The sequence below is a fragment of the Epinephelus fuscoguttatus genome, linkage group LG13 (genome assembly GCF_011397635.1).
Source record: "Epinephelus fuscoguttatus linkage group LG13, E.fuscoguttatus.final_Chr_v1".
In the NCBI taxonomy this organism is placed as follows: Eukaryota; Metazoa; Chordata; class Actinopteri; order Perciformes; family Serranidae; genus Epinephelus; species Epinephelus fuscoguttatus.
Window position 1 is genome coordinate 6,741,347 of NC_064764.1, and position 17,472 is coordinate 6,758,818.

A 17,472-nucleotide genomic window follows, 5' to 3' on the forward strand; every position below is an offset into this window, starting at 1 on the left:
GTTGGTATCTGCACATGTGCATTTTAGTCATAAAACTCATAAATCTTTTCTTCTTAACATAATTCCCGCATATACCATGATTTATTCTTCAAAGGTTTTGGCTGTTTGCTTTATCAGGGCCATACTGGAGGCTAAGCCTGACCTTCTTGACCTTTGGGAATGTACATTGGTAAACTGTGGAATAAGCGTGTAAGTTGATCTTTACACAGCGAATGTGCACTGAACAAAAATGTAAATGCAACACCTTGGTTTTTGCTCCCATTTTTCAAGGATATAATTGAAAGATCTAAGAGTTTTTCTTTGTACTCATTAGATATATTTCTGTCAAATTTTGGTCACAAATTTGTTAAATTCCATCTAAGTGAGCACTTTTCCCAGATTATCCATCCACCTCACAGGTGTAGTGTATCAAGATGCTGGCTAAACAGCGTGGTTTTTACACAGGTGTGTCTGTCACATTGGGCCTTTCACAAACCACCCAGTGCTATCCAAAGCCAACTGGCAGGGTGTAAGTGGGTTATAAAACCTTCCAGAGTAAGCCTGCATCGATGTCGACTTACTGTATGTGTTTGTCATGGAAGGTGCTCAGTACAATTAAAATTCTATGCGACTAACTTTACAAATGTAAACTACTCAAGCTAAAATAGACATTTAATATTGTCATAGGGATGTTAACATGTCAAAGGTTACAATGTATTTAGGATAAAATATACCCTTCTGTCGTCTCTAGAGTCTAGCTTGTTGCTGTATTTATACCCTCCACCTTAATGAAGGATGCTTCATTCAGCTGTGAAGGTGACTACAAAAGGAGCGGGAGTGGGTGGAGTCCAGTTTGGGAAAGGCCCAAAAAATGGGCACTCTAAAGTGGGCAGTTTGATCACATAACACGATGCCACAGATGTCGCAAGCTTCGAGGGTGCATGCCATTGGCATGCAGACTGCAGGAATGTCTACCAAAGCTGCACATGAAGTTGAACACATGGAATAATGAACACCTGAAACATGAAACACACTTGTCATTGTTCTTGTCATCAGTGACTCATATTTGGTTTCCTTTGTGGACGGCTTTATCGCCATGCCAGATAGCTGGCTCAGCTTTGGCGTCACGTCTACATCTGGAGCTGATGCACAGATGCAGATGCTTTGTAAAGGGAAGCACGGCATCCTGGTGACCCTCGTCTCACTTCTGATGTACATAGTTTGCCTGCGTTTCCAAGGCAACAACAAGAAGTCTGGCTGCACCACTGCTGAGATGGCCGCAAAAGATTTTTTTGTCTCTCCTACGAGCTGCTTTGTATAGTTGGCCCATACAACCCCACATTCAGTGAGCGCAAAAACCTTTGTCTTCTGTGTTATTGTCCCTAGTCTAGGGAAACCTAGACATAACATACCATATGACTCCCTACACTTCCCACAACCAAGAAAGGCCAGCTACACAGTATTTATCAGAAATCAAAGTTAGCAGTTTATTTCAAACTTCGGAGTTGAGCTACTCCCAAAATATCAAACAAAAGTCCACTTGTCCACGCAGCAGCCTCCGAGGCTGAAAATGAAGCTAATGCAGAAGTGCCGACAACTGCAGTTCATCGAATTGCTACTTGAGGCTGGCTCCAATAAACTCCCATATTGAAATGCCCAACTTAACAGCAGAATGTTGACAGCATTTTACAAAAACCACTTTTGGTCTCTCTAACTAATTTCAACATTCATGACAACTGTTCAGGGCATGAATATTTTCACAACTTCACATTTGATCAAGGCTTAGCATTATGCATATTTAAGGCAAGGGTGGAAATTCCATTTCATTGTTGGGGGGGCAATAAACAAATATTTCTCAAGAGCAATTTTTTGGGGGGACCAACAAAGTTGCAGTCAGATTTACTGTTGTAACACATATGAATGGAATGGGCAAATGTATTTAATAATTATATTAAAAGTAATAATGGTTAGAATGGTAAATGGTACCCATTCACACATACATTTATACACTGGTGGCCAATGCTACCATACAAGGTGCCACCTGCTACTCAGTACACTCGCACACCGATGGCAGCATCATCAGGAGCAATTTGGGGTTCAGTATCTTGCTCAAGGATACTTCGACATGCAGAATGGAGGAGCCAGGGATCGAACCGCTGATTTTCTGATTGGTGGACGACCCGTTCTACTTCTGAGAACAGCATCCCTTATCAATACAGTAGCCCCTATATTAAGATTTTTAATATGTTCAACCTGCATTACCAAGAATGACTCGGAAGTGATTTAAAGGATATGATATTTTTATACATATTCTTTACTACATCCACAAATTTGCCATTAATACCTGCTTTTAACAATTTGTACCATAGTACAGTCCTACAAATCAAATGCCTTACCATAGTTAATAAAAGAACAGAACAAACTTTTTTAAAAAAAAAAAAAAAAAAAAAAAACATATACAACAATACATTTCAGTCAGTTTCAACAAAAGATGATATATGATTGATAGTGGAGTAACTCCCAAATCCTGCCTGAGTTTCCCTCAGGATAGAATTATCCTCACAAAACTTACATAACCTTACATTTACTACATTTGTGAACAGAGGTCAGAGGTTCAAGTTTCACCTTTCAATAAACTGTTACAACCATTTCTGAAAGAAGGTGCAACACAAGTGATGACAATTGTTATTAATATCTACCAGGGTCGCCCAAACCAACCATCACTGATGGTTACAGTGTCGTTACCAACAAAAATGTAGAAGATGTAAGATGTAAAGATGTAAAAACAAAGTCCCTCATAATGAAGACTGAAATAGTGAGTGATGCAAGGGGCCATCCAACTGGTAAGAATTAATATTTCTCATGTATTCTGTGCAGAATGTAATCCTAAAATGAAAAGTTGTAAAATACATAACTTGGCTTCAGTAAAGCTTATTTACATCTCCATCTTGGTTTAGGCCTTTTATACACACACTTTTTAGTGCAAGAAGGCAACATTTACATGGAGCTTTTTATTTCTACTTTCAGGAGATGCTGTTGGACAGCAGGCACATTTCACTGCACTTGGTTCCAGTGTAATTTGTGCTGATAACGTATCTGGTGTCACTGTGACAGGGAACATGGATCTATCAGTAACTGTGAAACCATCACGAGTATGTGTAAGGAATATTTTACCAACTTCTGTTACATATTTCTCTTGTTTATATAGATTCTGTCTGGACGTTACAGTAACACTGCTTTCTTCCTCTCAGGCATGGTAGATGGGACATCGCTTTCCTCTCAGGTACAGTACATACACACAGTAAAATGCACATTTTTAGGTTAAGCACATATAGCGAGCAGCAACCCACCGTCTGACACCGGCACACCGTGAGGACAGAAACAGAGAGTTATTTTTGCAAACACAATATCTGAAGAACACCTTGAGGGAAGCTCTTCAACTTTGGCACAAATGTCCATTTTGACTTAACAATAAACTCATTAGATTTTGAAGCTAAAGGTCAAGGTCACTGTGACCTTGTGTCTGTCTCATTCTTGTGAACAAATACCTTAATAGCACCTTCAGTGATTTTTCATAAATTTTTCACAAACACCCAGTTTGACTCAAGAATGAACTGAGAAGAATTTGGGGGCTGAAGGTCAAAGGTCACTGTGACCTCACAAACTCAAGCATCATATGCTAATTATGACAACATTTTCCACAAATGTCTAATAGGATAAAATGATGGATTGATGACATTTTATATCCAAAAGGTCAAAGATCAACTTCGCTGTGACATCATAACATTCTGCAAAAACAACTCAGGAACAGAAGGGGAGACATTTGGTCAGATACTGAATTGATGACACTAATCTTGAGTGTCTACCTTGAAACTGTGCTGATTGTATAGATCGTCTGTGCTGTTGGGTTGAAGATGTGTGTGAGGCATCCATTTTTTCACAGACATGGATTTAACTGTAAGTGCAACTTTACTGGTTAGTGGAGGCCTACAGCCATGAGGTGGTAATTCTAGTTATGTTTAGTTTTCACCTGCAGCCACATTCTTTTCTCCTCTCTCAAGATGTTGCTCTTTAAAGGTGCCACCCCCACATGAAAAAGTTTATTTAGTTGAAATCATTCAACAAATATACTTGTTGTATAAACTATATACAGTATGTCACATAAGTGAGTACACCCCTCCCATTTTTGCAAATATTTCATTTTACCTTTTCATGGGACAACACTATAGAAATGACACTTTGATATAACTTAAAGTAGTCAGCGTACAGCTTGTATAGTAGCATAGATTTACCTTCCTCTGAAAATTACTCAAAACACAGCCATCAACATGTAAACAGCTGGCAACATAAGTGAGCACACCCCACAGTGAACATGTCCAAATTGTGCCTCAAGTGTCAATATTTTGTGTGCCAGTCATTATTATCTAGCACTGCCTTAACCCTTTTGGGCATGGAATTCACCAGAGCTCACAGGTTGCTTCAGGAATCCTCTCCCACTCCTCCATGATGACATCATGGAGCAGATGGATGTGAAGACACCTTGCGCTCCTCCACCTTCAGCTTGAGGATGCCCCACAGGTGCAGAGGTGACTTTACAGCTGGATACATACTTGGCCAGTCCATCACCTTCACCTTCAGCTTCCTCAGCAAGGCGGTTGTCATCTACTAGGTGTGTTTTGGGTCATTATCATGTTGGAAAACTTGATAATGCACACAAAATATTGACACTTGAGGCACAATTTGGACATGTTCACTGTGGGGTGTACTCACTTATGTTGCCAGCTGTTTACATGTTGATGGCTGTGTTTTGAGTAATTTTCAGAGGAAGGTAAATCTATACTACTATACAAGTTGTACACTGACTACTTTAAGTTATATCAAAGTGTCATTTCTATAGTGTTGTCCCATGAAAAGATATAATGAAATATTTGCAAAAATGGGAGGGGTGTACTCACTTATGTGAGATACCGTAAATATACCATAGATATTAAACAAGTAAACATGTACACATTTGCAGCCTTAGATATTTTAATAACCTACCGGTTTTCTGTTCTTACTGTTTGAATGTATTCGGCCCGAAATCCAATTACTGTAGGTTGTGTGAAAATATTTTTACTGACATTTTAACTTAACTCTAACTTACACAATCAGTTGATTAGCAACTTGTTGCTAGCCCTTCTCTCAGTTTCTGTTCATGGGAGCTGTGTTTCTATAAGATGCTTGAAATCTTGATGTTTCTAAAAGTAAGCACCACTCTCTCTGTACTACTGCTGTTTAACATGGTGTATCGCTCTGATCCATGTTCAGCCTCCCAGGCTGCTTAAGAATAGTGTGGACATAGAATTATCTTGACTTCTTGAATCTGTGTCTAATTAGTCTGGTTGTGTGAACTTGAATTGACCTTTATGGAACTGCTCGAGCCCCAGCTGATTTGTTAGGTTTATTCAAGTCAGGTTTTGGACTTATATCCCCACTTCTCTTGGCATGTTTTATGGAACAGGCCTCTGCACAATATGCCTCTAACAAACATGGTCACAAGTAGTTACTGTATATGTTACAGTCTTTGGCAGGCAGCTCTTTACATTACATACACAAATGTTAATTTGACCGTTGAAGACTTGGCCGTATGGGTCACTCCTTGACTGTTTTGTTTTCTTCTGGGTTCAGTTCATTTTTATATGTGTTTATGTTAATCGTTCTTATTGGAAACAATTTTTGATTCCATGTATTTTGGTTCATATTCATTCATACAAATGCAATATCCCTTTTTCTTTGTCAACAGGACTGTTAAAGAAGTCGGACGCAGGACATTCCAATACAAAGTTCCATTCCACTAAAATAATGTGTCTTTTTTCTAAGATCTATTAACTCTTATAATAAATAAAGATGTCCTGAAGCAGCACAGAGACCTATTAGCTCATTGTGCTGCTTCAGGACATCTTTATTTTCTTATCGATTAGTTAAATTGTAGACACAGTTTGTGTGTACTTAAAATCTTAACAAACTGCTTCAACTGGTCTTAATGCTGCTGTAATTGGTCATTGTATCCGGTTCTTAATGTTAACAGGTTGGTCTTACAGTAGTGCAGCCAGATCCCAGATAAGCTTTAATTTATGTCTTTCAGCTGTTTCGGCTGCAGTGAGTCAGTGGGGATCTGCTGGGTTAAAAAGTGTTTTTTTTAATTTCATAATTTGGCGCCACTTGCAGCCCCTCCACTTTGTTCCTCAGCTCACATGACTTCTTATCTCTTTGTGATTTTGTTTTAACTGTCGAGAAGAAAGCCTCTCTTTAGCCAGTTAAAGCTCTTGAGCTCCAACAGGCACTATAGAGTCCCTTTGGCAACTACAAATGTATTTAAGAAGTCCTTCATCTCCAGTGCCAGCAGTATCCTTAACTCAACAAAGTGACTGATGAGTTTTAATCACCTGATTTAATGTGTTAAGTGTTTTTTAATGACTTTGTATGTTTGCTTTACTGACTATTTGTCTGCTTTTTACAGTGTTGTCTTTTGCGTCTAGTGAGCCAAAGACAAATGTCCACTCCTGGTGGACAGTGCAAATATATTCTAAAGTCTAAAATACTAACTTCCATTCAATAAATGGCAGTGCTTGCATGACTACATTGGCAGTGTGTTATGTCCTTTATTCCTACACACCTGCAGGGTTGTAACAACATCCAAAATCCTATCAGAGACATCGGCCAAATCTGGTTCAAGGATGAGTTGCTGAAGAGCCTTAAGTTAAAACGTCTTTGGAGAAGTCTATGGTGTTTCTTATTTTTACAGTCTGTGAGTGTTTTACTACTTTTCAGCAGAGCTGCTATTGATCCAGCTCACATCTGCTAAGTAAGCTGAGCTGGACAACACGTGTTCTTCCATCCACCAAATTTCTGTACTCACCATGCTGTTCGGGGAAGTTTATCTTACATACAAGGTGATAAAGGGAACTACAAGCTGGACAGGTTACTAGTGACAGGGCAGAGAAACATTCACACTCAGGCAGACACTAAGAAAACAGTTGATCTCCACATGCACACCTACAAAATGCGCAGAAACATAAAAGCGGTGTCCAAGACTTTGTCCCATAGTTGCAAAAAGTAAAATTGGTACTCAGCAATGAGTGGAAGCAATAAGCTTCTCATTGGAATGTCACTGAAAATTAAGCTGACTGTAAAGATTCACTCAAAATACATGAGTGATATGGTTTATCTGTGTGCTTTGTTTTTTAACTGCCCTATTTTACAGCTCAAAATACTGTTACGGGTACCTACCAAGCCACTAGATGTCACAATTGTACAAGTTTTGTTTTTTGTTCGCCTTGTTAAAGGGTTCCAAGGTCATGAAAAACCTGACAGAGTCATAGAATTTCACAATTAATTTTCTTACAATAATTAACATTTGGAATAAAGTATGGTATGCAGTTCTGTTTGTGTTGTATGTTGTGTGTGGTCTTGGAAATTGTATTTTGAAAAAGTCAGGGAAAAGTTCTGAAATTCTGTACATGGAAATATGTGGGAACCCTGATGTTAATAAAATTTGTCATGTATTTAATATACAGTGTTCCTATGCTCATGGAAACCTTGGGAATGACATGGAATTTGTAAAGATCATTGCAAATTTTGTAAAAGTCATAGAATTTTGCTGTGTGTAAAAAAATTGATACAATAGTCTTTCATGGGTAACCTTCCACATTATGTAACATAACAGCAACATGGTAACTCGAAAAGTTTTTAAATACTGTCCATGAAAATATGCAGAACCCTGAATAACCCTGAATTTGTGATTCTGACAGGCATATAACATATGTATATAACATATAACATAGACATAGACATATATCGTATTTAAACTTATTCAACGTCAAAGAAATTTACCTTAAAGTGGAAATAGAGCTAAAATTGTATTTAAAGTGGATGTAGACATGCCATGTGATTGAACATATGATAATGAAGTAAATGTTGATTGTGCAATGTAATGGCTGTAAAGACACCATCTGCATTTAGATTGGTTCCCTATAAGCAAATGAAAAAGTTGCAAGGCACTGAGGGTAGCAAAAGTGATCCTGTTGTCTTTGCAACAGCGGCACCAACAATAATACCACTTGGAAACGCATGACAGGTGAAAAGTTGAAAAGTTGTCTGCTTCCACTGTAAGGTTCCTCTGGAAATATGTCCTATATTTTTGTTTTCTTCTTGTAAATTCAAAGTTCAACTTAACTTCCACATGCTGTGTTATAATCACATTCAATTTCCAAGATGAAAGCCAATGATCAAAACAAAGCATGAACATAAGTGCAACATGGGTGTTTTATTGGTTACACATTTCTCCTGACACTCATCCAGGTTTGGTGAACTGACTGCTGGGTAATGTGCTGCCCTGTGTGCTGTCCTGTGTAGCTGTGCCCAACAGATTGTCACAGTATGTCCGCTTTTGAATGCGCTGTATCATACGGCGTCCATAAAAGTCCCGATAATCTGCTGGGAGCTCATCCAGAGTGTGCAGTGCTCTCTCCAGTGCCTGAAGGGCGCGAGTCGCAGCCACAGGGTCCTTATTACCGTACGGGTCCTTTCTGTCATAGCTATCCACAGGTAGATGGCGCCAGAACACATTTACACCCACACCAAACTGCAGAGCCAGGGTATTGTGGAACCACAGAGCTGGGGAGAACAGGAGACTTGATGATGTAAAATATGTCATATATGAGGAACTGTTTTCAATATCACAAGTTTTTGTCACATTTGATGAAACTGTCACTATATTGAGACATTATTACATGAGATATACACCTCCCCATGGTGCTTCTGGTGGCATTTGCTAGAATCAACTGCTGCTGAACACAAACAACCAATCAGAGGTGAGGAGATTTCTCACCTCAGATGTTTTCAGAAACATATTTTAGCGTACTGTTTAGCAGTGAAAGTTTGAGCCTGGCTGCCATGTTGGAAACACTCGAGCCAAAAGGAAGCACTGCCCACCAGCTGGGGCAAATGTTCTCATGTTACAGCTAAACAGTACACTAAAATATGTTTCCGGAAACATTTGAGGTGACAAATAAGCAGTGATTGACATGACTGATAGCTGCATTAAAGACTGTTTGGCTCTGACTGGTTGTTTTTGTGATTCTTGCAAATGTCATTAGGCCCGATCACACTGAGACACATCGCTAGAAGCACATCACAAGCAAGACCATAGAGGCGTGAGCTCCTGTCTTGCACTGCTGATGATTTTTATATAACAAAAAGTTATTTTCATTACAAATTTTTGTTACTGGTTTAGCTTTAGCTTTAACGTGGACGGTTTGACCTACCAGGGATAAAAAGTACATCTCCAGGCTCCAACACACACTCGTATCGCTTTGCCTTCACAAACTCAGGAAACCGTTTCAGGTCTGGGGAGTCGATGTCCAGAACCTCTGATTTATCACCTAATGGGTTACATTATACCAACTTTTCAAAAATAATTAGGTAGATGCAGTTATATTTTGAGCATTGAAACAAAGTGGCATCTTTCCACAGCTGCTTGCCTGACAGGTAAAGGTGCAATGCATCCTGGGGGCTGTAGAGAACCACTCTCTTCATCCCTGTCACCTGAGCCAGCAGGTTATCCATCACCTGAAGGAATGAAAGAGGGAGAAAAATTTTGTAAGAGAGAAAAGTTTAAGCATTAATTCAGTAACACTTAACCTAAGGTCCACAGACCAAATCTAGCACATAATAGGGTGCTGGATGGCCCACAGACCATTCTCTATTTCAAAGTGAATATGAACTACTAACACTGGGAAGTTTTTGTTGTACTTTAAATGTAAATAAGGTGCCAGGGTGCATTAAAAAGGAAAATAACAACAATAAACCTTGTTGATCAATAAAAAGTGCCCCTGGACCTTGGGCAAAACAAGTTAAAAATTATACTCATGCACTGCCCACACCTGTGCTCACTGGCCCTGATGCTGCACGTCCCACATTATGAGACCAGTGTCTGACTCAATGATACAGACAGGCAAAAAAATAAAAATAAAAATGGAAATTATTGGTAGAGAAACTACATGCAGGATACTCACATCGTAGTGTGTCCACAGCTGCAGACCACAGGAGCTGATGCGGAACACACTGGAGAAAAACTGCTCAGGTTCAAAGAACTGCGGGATGTGAAAATCCTCTGCCAAGTCTGGGAACTGTTTGCTCAGATCAGCAGGTTCCTGTGAGAGAGACATTTATATTCCTGGTCAAGAGCTTTTGCAGAGTCAGACTGAAGACATTTTGCACATAAATAACAAAAACTGATTCATCTTCACAGATTCCACAACACTGAGTCCTCTTAATACCTTTCGTACGTCTTCTCCTAGTGATCGAAGATAGTAGCTCTCATCCTATAATAACACCAAAAACTTTGTGTCATTTAAGGATATATCATACTGTGAAAAAAACACTTTATACCATATCTGTATTTTATGACCCTTGCCTCACACAGGAAGAAATCAGAGTGCTTTTTCTCAGATGCTCTTTTCACAAACTCCTTGAATGGCAGAGTCCTGTGAATAAAGAGGCATAGCTGGGAACTCTGCAGAGAAGGACGACTGATTAGTGTGTTTGTGTGTGTGTGTGTGTGTGTGTGTGTGTGTGTGTGTGTGTATGAGAGAGAGAGAGAGAGAGAGAGAGAGAGAGAGAGCTCACTTGTAAACAAAGTTTTTGCGAAGGAAGTCCATCTGTGGCACAGTAGATACATGAATCTTCACTTCCTTGTCTCTCCCTTTCTGTCCAAGATATTCAACTGTCCACTTTTCTAGGCATGGTCCAAGACACATCCCTCTGAGCACGGCTGGTCTGCGCTGGAAAAGAATCGGTATAATTTAGCTGCCAATGCACATCTGCACAGCCTGTCTGATGGCAAATTAATGGACCCAGGATCTAATATTATTCACATTATTACACCTAACTTATAGTAGCACTCCACCAGTCACACACATGAAGATCAGTTTACTCGTCCTTGGTGCTAAGGCTGTCATAACAGTTGTATAATGTTTTTTGTGGCTCTGGAGGAGCTCTTTTAAGTTAAAGAAAATAACCCAGATAATGTCATCAGACACTGTGTTACAAACTGAGGTCACAGAGTTTAACAGAGGTCCCTGTTTACCAGGTTGGAGTGCTCTCATACATAGACAGTACTAAAATATATATTGGGAATTGTAGGAGTTTTTGGAACTCAGTATACCTGAAGTCAGGATACTTTGACCTTGAATGTCACTTCACACGCATGCAACAACAAAAACTGACAAACTAGAAGCTAGTGGACTCTTCATATCAACAACTTTGACTTCACTTGGTAATGTCGTTTATAGTGATCTAAAACAGAGAAAATCAGTGCTTTGGCATAGGAAATGTCTACACTCACTAACTGATTCTCACCATTGTAGGCGAATAATCTTCTATCATCATCTGTTATTAATTAATGCTGCAGGGCCTCTCTGTAAACACCACCAGTAACGTAAGAGCTGACCTGAGACATTGCCTTTTATATATGTCTAAGAAGTACCCAATGAATTGTCTTTCAAGTGTCAAATGACAGTTTTTCTTGTAACACTGAGACTGACAGCAGTAGAAAAAGTCAAAGAAGCAGCAGCAGTCTAGAAACACGGTTGGATACTGTCATCATGACACTAGTCTCCAGGGTTTATCTCACCTCTGGATAAATCTGTCGCAGAAACACGTCCTTATCAACTTCTGTGAATATCGGCACGGGTAACGTTACTTTTTCCTGGAGCTCCATTTCACATGATTTGCTTCAGATATCCACCAGCTAGTGACAGTAAACAGCTCTTGAACCGTCTTGAACGTATGCGGCGTCACATTATTAGTGTTCCCCATTGAAACAAAAAAGACTAAGTGAAAGTGGACTGTAACCCCCCCCCCCCCCCAAAAAAATTGCTTCTTAGTTACAAAACGATGTGCTTGTTTGATAAATGCCAAAAATAGCGTCTTATTATCAGTATTTTGTGACATTAATATCTGTATATTTAAAATTGGCGATATGTTTCTAGCCGGAAGATATAAGTCCACGAACAAGAACGCTTCCGAGGAAAAACAAAGATGTCGCTTCCCATGTTAAGAGGTTGTTATAAGTTTCCATCAACATATAGCTTTACTCGTCTATTTTTAAATGAAAGTCTCGTTCTGAATCGGTCGGGTAAAACGCGGCTTCCGTCTTCATCGCCTGCCGCTTCGGCAGCAGCAGTCCGCCCGTACAGCTCCCACCGGGGCGGACAGAACCAGAAGGTGGTGGTTGTCGACATCCCAAATCCTTTTATCTGGTTTCGCACCCGAATATACTACTTCCTGATCAGGGCCTACTTTGATAAAGAGTTCAGCATTGAAGAGTTCACGGAGGGAGCCAAGCAGGTCTGTAAATCCCTGATAACACCGGGTGACAAAGTGGCAGTTATTCTTCGACAGCTACAACTTCTCTGACAGATGTCAATTTACAAATATAAAATACATTTAATTTATAGGTCCCATATTATGTTCATTTTCAGGTTCATGAATGCATTTTGGGTTTCTACAAGAACATGGTTTAGTGTTCTAAAACACCTTATTTTTCTCATACTGTCTGCCTGAATATAACTACGTTCATCCTCTTTCTAAATGCTCCCTCTCAGCGCCTGTCTCTTTAAGTCCCCCTCCTGAAAGGCCCAGTCTTGTCTGATTGGTCAGTGTTTCAGGGTCTTTCACAGCTATGTTTTTGATAGGTCTTATTACACAGAGATGGTGCTGTAGAGCTGCTACGACGTGTCTTCTTTATGCTGCCTTTACATTTTAACATATACAACATATGCTTTGGCAGCACTTAATTAACAATAACAATGACATAGCATGGAAATAACAATCATTTACAATCTCTGATACATTGTGGCTGATCTTGTCCTCTGCTTGGAGGGTAAGGAGCTCCCAGGACCTAATTGTTTTCCCAATTTGCGGACATTTTTAGCCACTATTCTTCTTCTTTGGGTAAGCTGCTAACTGCCAGCCATGATTCCGTCCTGCTGACTGTCCCGTTTATACAGACATCATTTAGGCGCTGTTCTATTTCTGCCTTAGAGGCAGCTCTGTCCCCCCCCATTCCGCCATTGTACCATTTATACAGAATGGCAAGGCAGCATAACGGCATGGTATTTCCACAAGCCGGGAAATGACTGTAACAGCACTGTGGCAGCCCTTTCTATCTTTATAGACCATTTTGCTGGAATTGCATTGCTATGCAGCAGCTCGGGTTGTGACATCACAAATTCACAGGTGTCCTGACGGCTCATTTAAAGGCGCAGTTTTTAAATACGGACTGTGTGCGACTTTGTGGATTGAGCATTTTGATTCTTTCACAGTATTTATATCGCACCTATACCTGCTTTATATTAAAAAAAGACATGAAAATCTGACTTTATCAAATATGGGACCTTTAACCTTAACCCCAGTTAATACAGTGTTAGTTCTGTTCTATTGTTACTGAGACTGCTGTGTTAACTTTTGCAGGCCTTCTCCCATGTTTCCAGACTGTTGTCACAGTGCCAGTTTGAAGCTTTAGAAGGGCTTGTGGCTAAAGACGTGAGTATGGGAACCCAGCAAGTCCAAACTTGTATTATCCATTCTGTACCTGTCCATACTACTACTACTATTTATTTGTTTGTTTTGCTGTTAGTATTCAATGAATCCACTTCCATCATGAGACATCTGTTTAAATGTCATAAATACGATACAAAGTGGTTGTCCAAGAATTTAACATTAATTTGATTGTTTTCTTAAATCTCTTTGGTCTCTTTTAGCAGCTCTGAGTCCTGCCTCCATTTCTGCATTAGATTGTCAGTCAATAGTATGCATCATCTATGGATCCTATACACCGGATCGTTATCAGCATCCATACATTGTTAAGCAGATGTGGTACTGACCAAGACATCAATTTATTTTTTCAATGTCATTGCACAAATTTGTATCCATTGTCAGTTATGTTTGTTAACTGCAATCCCTGGCCCCAATAAGTGCCGTACAAACACAGGCATGGCACCAAAGCAATGATATAAAGCAACCAGCTTTATATCATAACAATGTGGGTAGAATGTATAAATGAACTGTGGTAAACTTCCCTCCATCTTACCAGTGCCCAGATCCCACTGGCAGAACTGAGCTTGCTGTCGGGCTGATGCTCGAATGACAGATTGTATTTCCTCACTTTCATTGCCTGCCACCACAGAAACAAAGAGTATAGAAGTGGACTGGGAGAAAGAGACGCCCCTCTCTCTCTTTCTCTAAACCTGAGATCAAACTGTAAAACTAGGCAGTGCTGATCACATATAAACCTTTTATAAATCTTCAACCCCTAACCCCCTTCTAACCCTAACCCCCTAACATAACATATTTCAATGTGCTGTTTAACTGTAATTCGCAATCATTTGTTACCAGTGGGCCACCATAGGCTATTGTTTCCTGTGTCAAAACAGACAAGCTGTCATTACGTCATGCACCTGCGGGTTTGTTTGTTGGTCCAGTGTGGCGCAGTGCACTCTGGTACTTGTAGGTTTTCTACCTCATTAGCAAAAGCAAATGCTCTATCCCTTTATCTCTGTTTTCTCTGGTCACGTAGCACCAATTTCATAAGTATTTGCATCTTTCATCTGCAAAGACAGACAAGTTTTATGAAAGACTAATACCAATATACAGGATATTGGATTATAGTAGACAAGGCCAGTGGTTCAAAAAAAAAAGTATATTTCTTTCTTTTTTTAGACTATACTTTACTCTACATTTTCTGTTGTGGAAAAAGAGCAAATTGTCATGAAGGAATTGCTTTAATATACATGGTCACAAGCCAAATAGTTTGGGAACCAGTCGTATAGGAGAATACAAAGGTGTGAATAACTAGTCATAACAATTATCTTAATGGACTTCCACGTTGTCCCACAAGCCTGTTTGTGAAGCAAACTAATAATAAAAGATGAACTGATAATACAAATCATAATTTAATAATTTGTAGAATGTAATCAATTAATAATATTACTGCCAAACATATCCCAATCTATTCAAGACTTGTTTTCTTGTATCAAAGGATATGCTATCCAACAGGCTATCTCATTTTCATGTTGTTGCAGTTGATTGGAAAGCTTGAGGAAAAGTGTAATCTGCTGCCATCGAGCCACAAGAAAGCTCTCTCTGCACATCCTGATGAGATCATGTACACAACACCTGGAGACGTGGGAATCTACTATGATGACAATGGTCAGTATGTTGTTTTAAATCAACAACAATCCCACCAACAACTAATTTCTACCCAGCCAAAGCCTGATATGTCTTCTTCCTCTGTGCCATAGAGATCAGTTGTTGTCCAAAAACTATTAAAAACATATCAGTGTGTCACACTGTTGCACTGGGTGATATGTTCCTTCATTACTATGAACACACACACACTGTCATTTATTTTGATTTAGTCCTACATACACCAGCCTGCTGTTGTAAATACTCACCTTTACCAGGGAAAATTGAAGAAATCTGAGGCAGAGCAACTGAGGGAGAATCCTCTTCCAGGACAGCCAAACATGCAATAGAAGTGCGATTATTTGTGCTGTGTTAATCAGTGTCTGTACCATTTTCCCAGGGAGAAAATTTGTCAGTATTCTGATGCGTTTCTGGTATCTGACAAGTGCACGTCTTCCCAACGACACCATGGAGGGAACCCGTGTCTTCCAGGTGGCCATTGGTGGGGAGGGGGAAGCTGAAACTAAGAGACTGCTAAGTGCAAACTATGAGTGAGTATATCTTTTCTGTCAGGAGTGCAGTGACTTGTGCATATAATGTACTGAAAATCCTGTGTGATGTAGAGTATTTGTTCTGACCTTTCTTTTTGGTTTTCTGACAGATTCCAAAGGGAGTTTACTAAGGGAGTGGCTCCAGACTGGACCATTACGAGGATAGAGCACTCCAGAATTTTGGACTAAGGTGCTTTTGAGGCAGCGGTGCCAGTGGAAACTAGTCAAAGACACAAAATTCACCTCAGTATTTGTTTTCTAAAATTAAATTTAAAGAAAACAAAAACAGCAAAACTCCTCACTGGGAAGTCAGATGAAACCACTAGGACAAACTTGGATTCCACTGTTCAATGTAGAAAAGATACATGAGCCAACCTATCTATTATCCTAGATACTGCCCAGAACTGTCTGCAGCATAACAGTGTTTCTTATGGTTCTCTTCATTATCTCTTATCCCCCACCCCCACAACAAAAGAAACTGTGATCAAAACTTGGCTAGATTTATGAACTAGTGATTTGAAAGATTTTGTACATTAATTAATCTTGCCAGAGGAATCCCCTCTTATTTTCAAATCAATTGTGGCTTTATTTCAACTTTTGTGTAACATCATATGAATTGGTCTTGCTGCAGCTGTTTTGGAAACTATTGTTTCTCTATGTAGGACTGTGTGGTACAAAGACAATGAAATGTGCCAGATTTGCTTTCACACAGGAGATAATTGTCTTTTAATTTTAACACAACCTGTTGCACCTGACTCTGAAGCACATGCTATATATGTACCATATGTGTGTACATGTAGGAGCTTGATGCAGCTGCAGCAGACCCTGATTGTTTTATTAAAGATCTGAGAGATGAAGAATGTGTCATTGATTTCCTATAGTTTCTTCACTTAACAGGGTTTGTGTTCACTTATTGTTTTCCTGTATATACTTTGACACAATGATTGCACAAACCATGGGACTTGTCTGCACAATTATGTATATTTTGGTGTTAAAAGGGTTAAAATTATAATGTACATCAGTTAGCCAAAACATTAGAATAAAAGGCGGGTTAAGTGAATAACATTGATTGTCTTGTTATAATGCAATGTTGTGCTGGGAAACCTTGGGTCCTGGGGTCCGTTTCACAAAGCAGGTTCAACAAACTCTGAGTCTAATCCTGAACTCTGAGTTGATCTACTCTGAGATAGGAAACTCTGAGTTTCCGGTTCCAGAACAGCTGATTTGAATCAGTTTAATCAACTCGGAGTAGTTTCACCTGGAGTTAAGCGCGTGCACCACAACTATAAAAAGCCAGCATCAATGGAGCCCCGATTCGACGAGTCACCATGGCAACGGGGAAGAGGAGCGCTGCGTTTTTCACCCCACTAGAATTAAAAATCTTAATGCGCTCATACGGCGAGTTTGCACACGTTTTCAAAAAGAAGTGCAACACCGCTGCAGCTGCAAAAGAGAGGGAGACGGTGTGGGAGAACATTGCTGCTCGGGTCAATGCGTAAGTTTACATGTAGTCCTTTGCAACCACACTAATATTACAGGGGAAAACTGCTTGAATGGTAGCCTATTAATTTATTTCATTTAGGTGCAATCCCGCAGGGGAGAGGCGCACTTGGCAGCAGTTTAGGATGAAATATAAAAACATTGTTCAAACAGGTAAGACCTCGGCATAATCTCATGGGGGTGCCTCATTTTGATCATGTTTTACATTGTAAAG

The 17,472-nt window shown here is 39.7% G+C and overlaps 2 protein-coding genes across 2 annotated transcripts; one reads left to right on the plus strand and one right to left on the minus strand.

Moving 5' to 3' along the window:
- Positions 1–8,265: 8,265 nt before the first annotated feature.
- tyw5 (tRNA-yW synthesizing protein 5) lies at positions 8,266–11,827 on the minus strand. The gene is made up of 8 exons (XM_049593474.1): positions 11,654–11,827; positions 10,648–10,802; positions 10,436–10,505; positions 10,299–10,343; positions 10,035–10,172; positions 9,501–9,588; positions 9,285–9,401; positions 8,266–8,634 (listed from the first exon to the last, which is right to left on the minus strand). Exons 1-8 carry the CDS (start codon positions 11,738–11,740, stop codon positions 8,312–8,314), a joined length of 1,023 nt encoding a protein of 340 aa, XP_049449431.1. The 5' UTR covers positions 11,741–11,827; the 3' UTR covers positions 8,266–8,311.
- Positions 11,828–12,010: 183 nt separating this feature from the next.
- Positions 12,011–16,618, plus strand: maip1 (matrix AAA peptidase interacting protein 1). Its single transcript, XM_049593465.1, has 5 exons — positions 12,011–12,369; positions 13,495–13,566; positions 15,105–15,231; positions 15,608–15,758; positions 15,869–16,618. The coding sequence occupies exons 1-5, from the start codon at positions 12,061–12,063 to the stop codon at positions 15,945–15,947; spliced, it is 738 nt and encodes a 245-aa protein (XP_049449422.1). The 5' UTR covers positions 12,011–12,060; the 3' UTR covers positions 15,948–16,618.
- Positions 16,619–17,472: the final 854 nt, after the last annotated feature.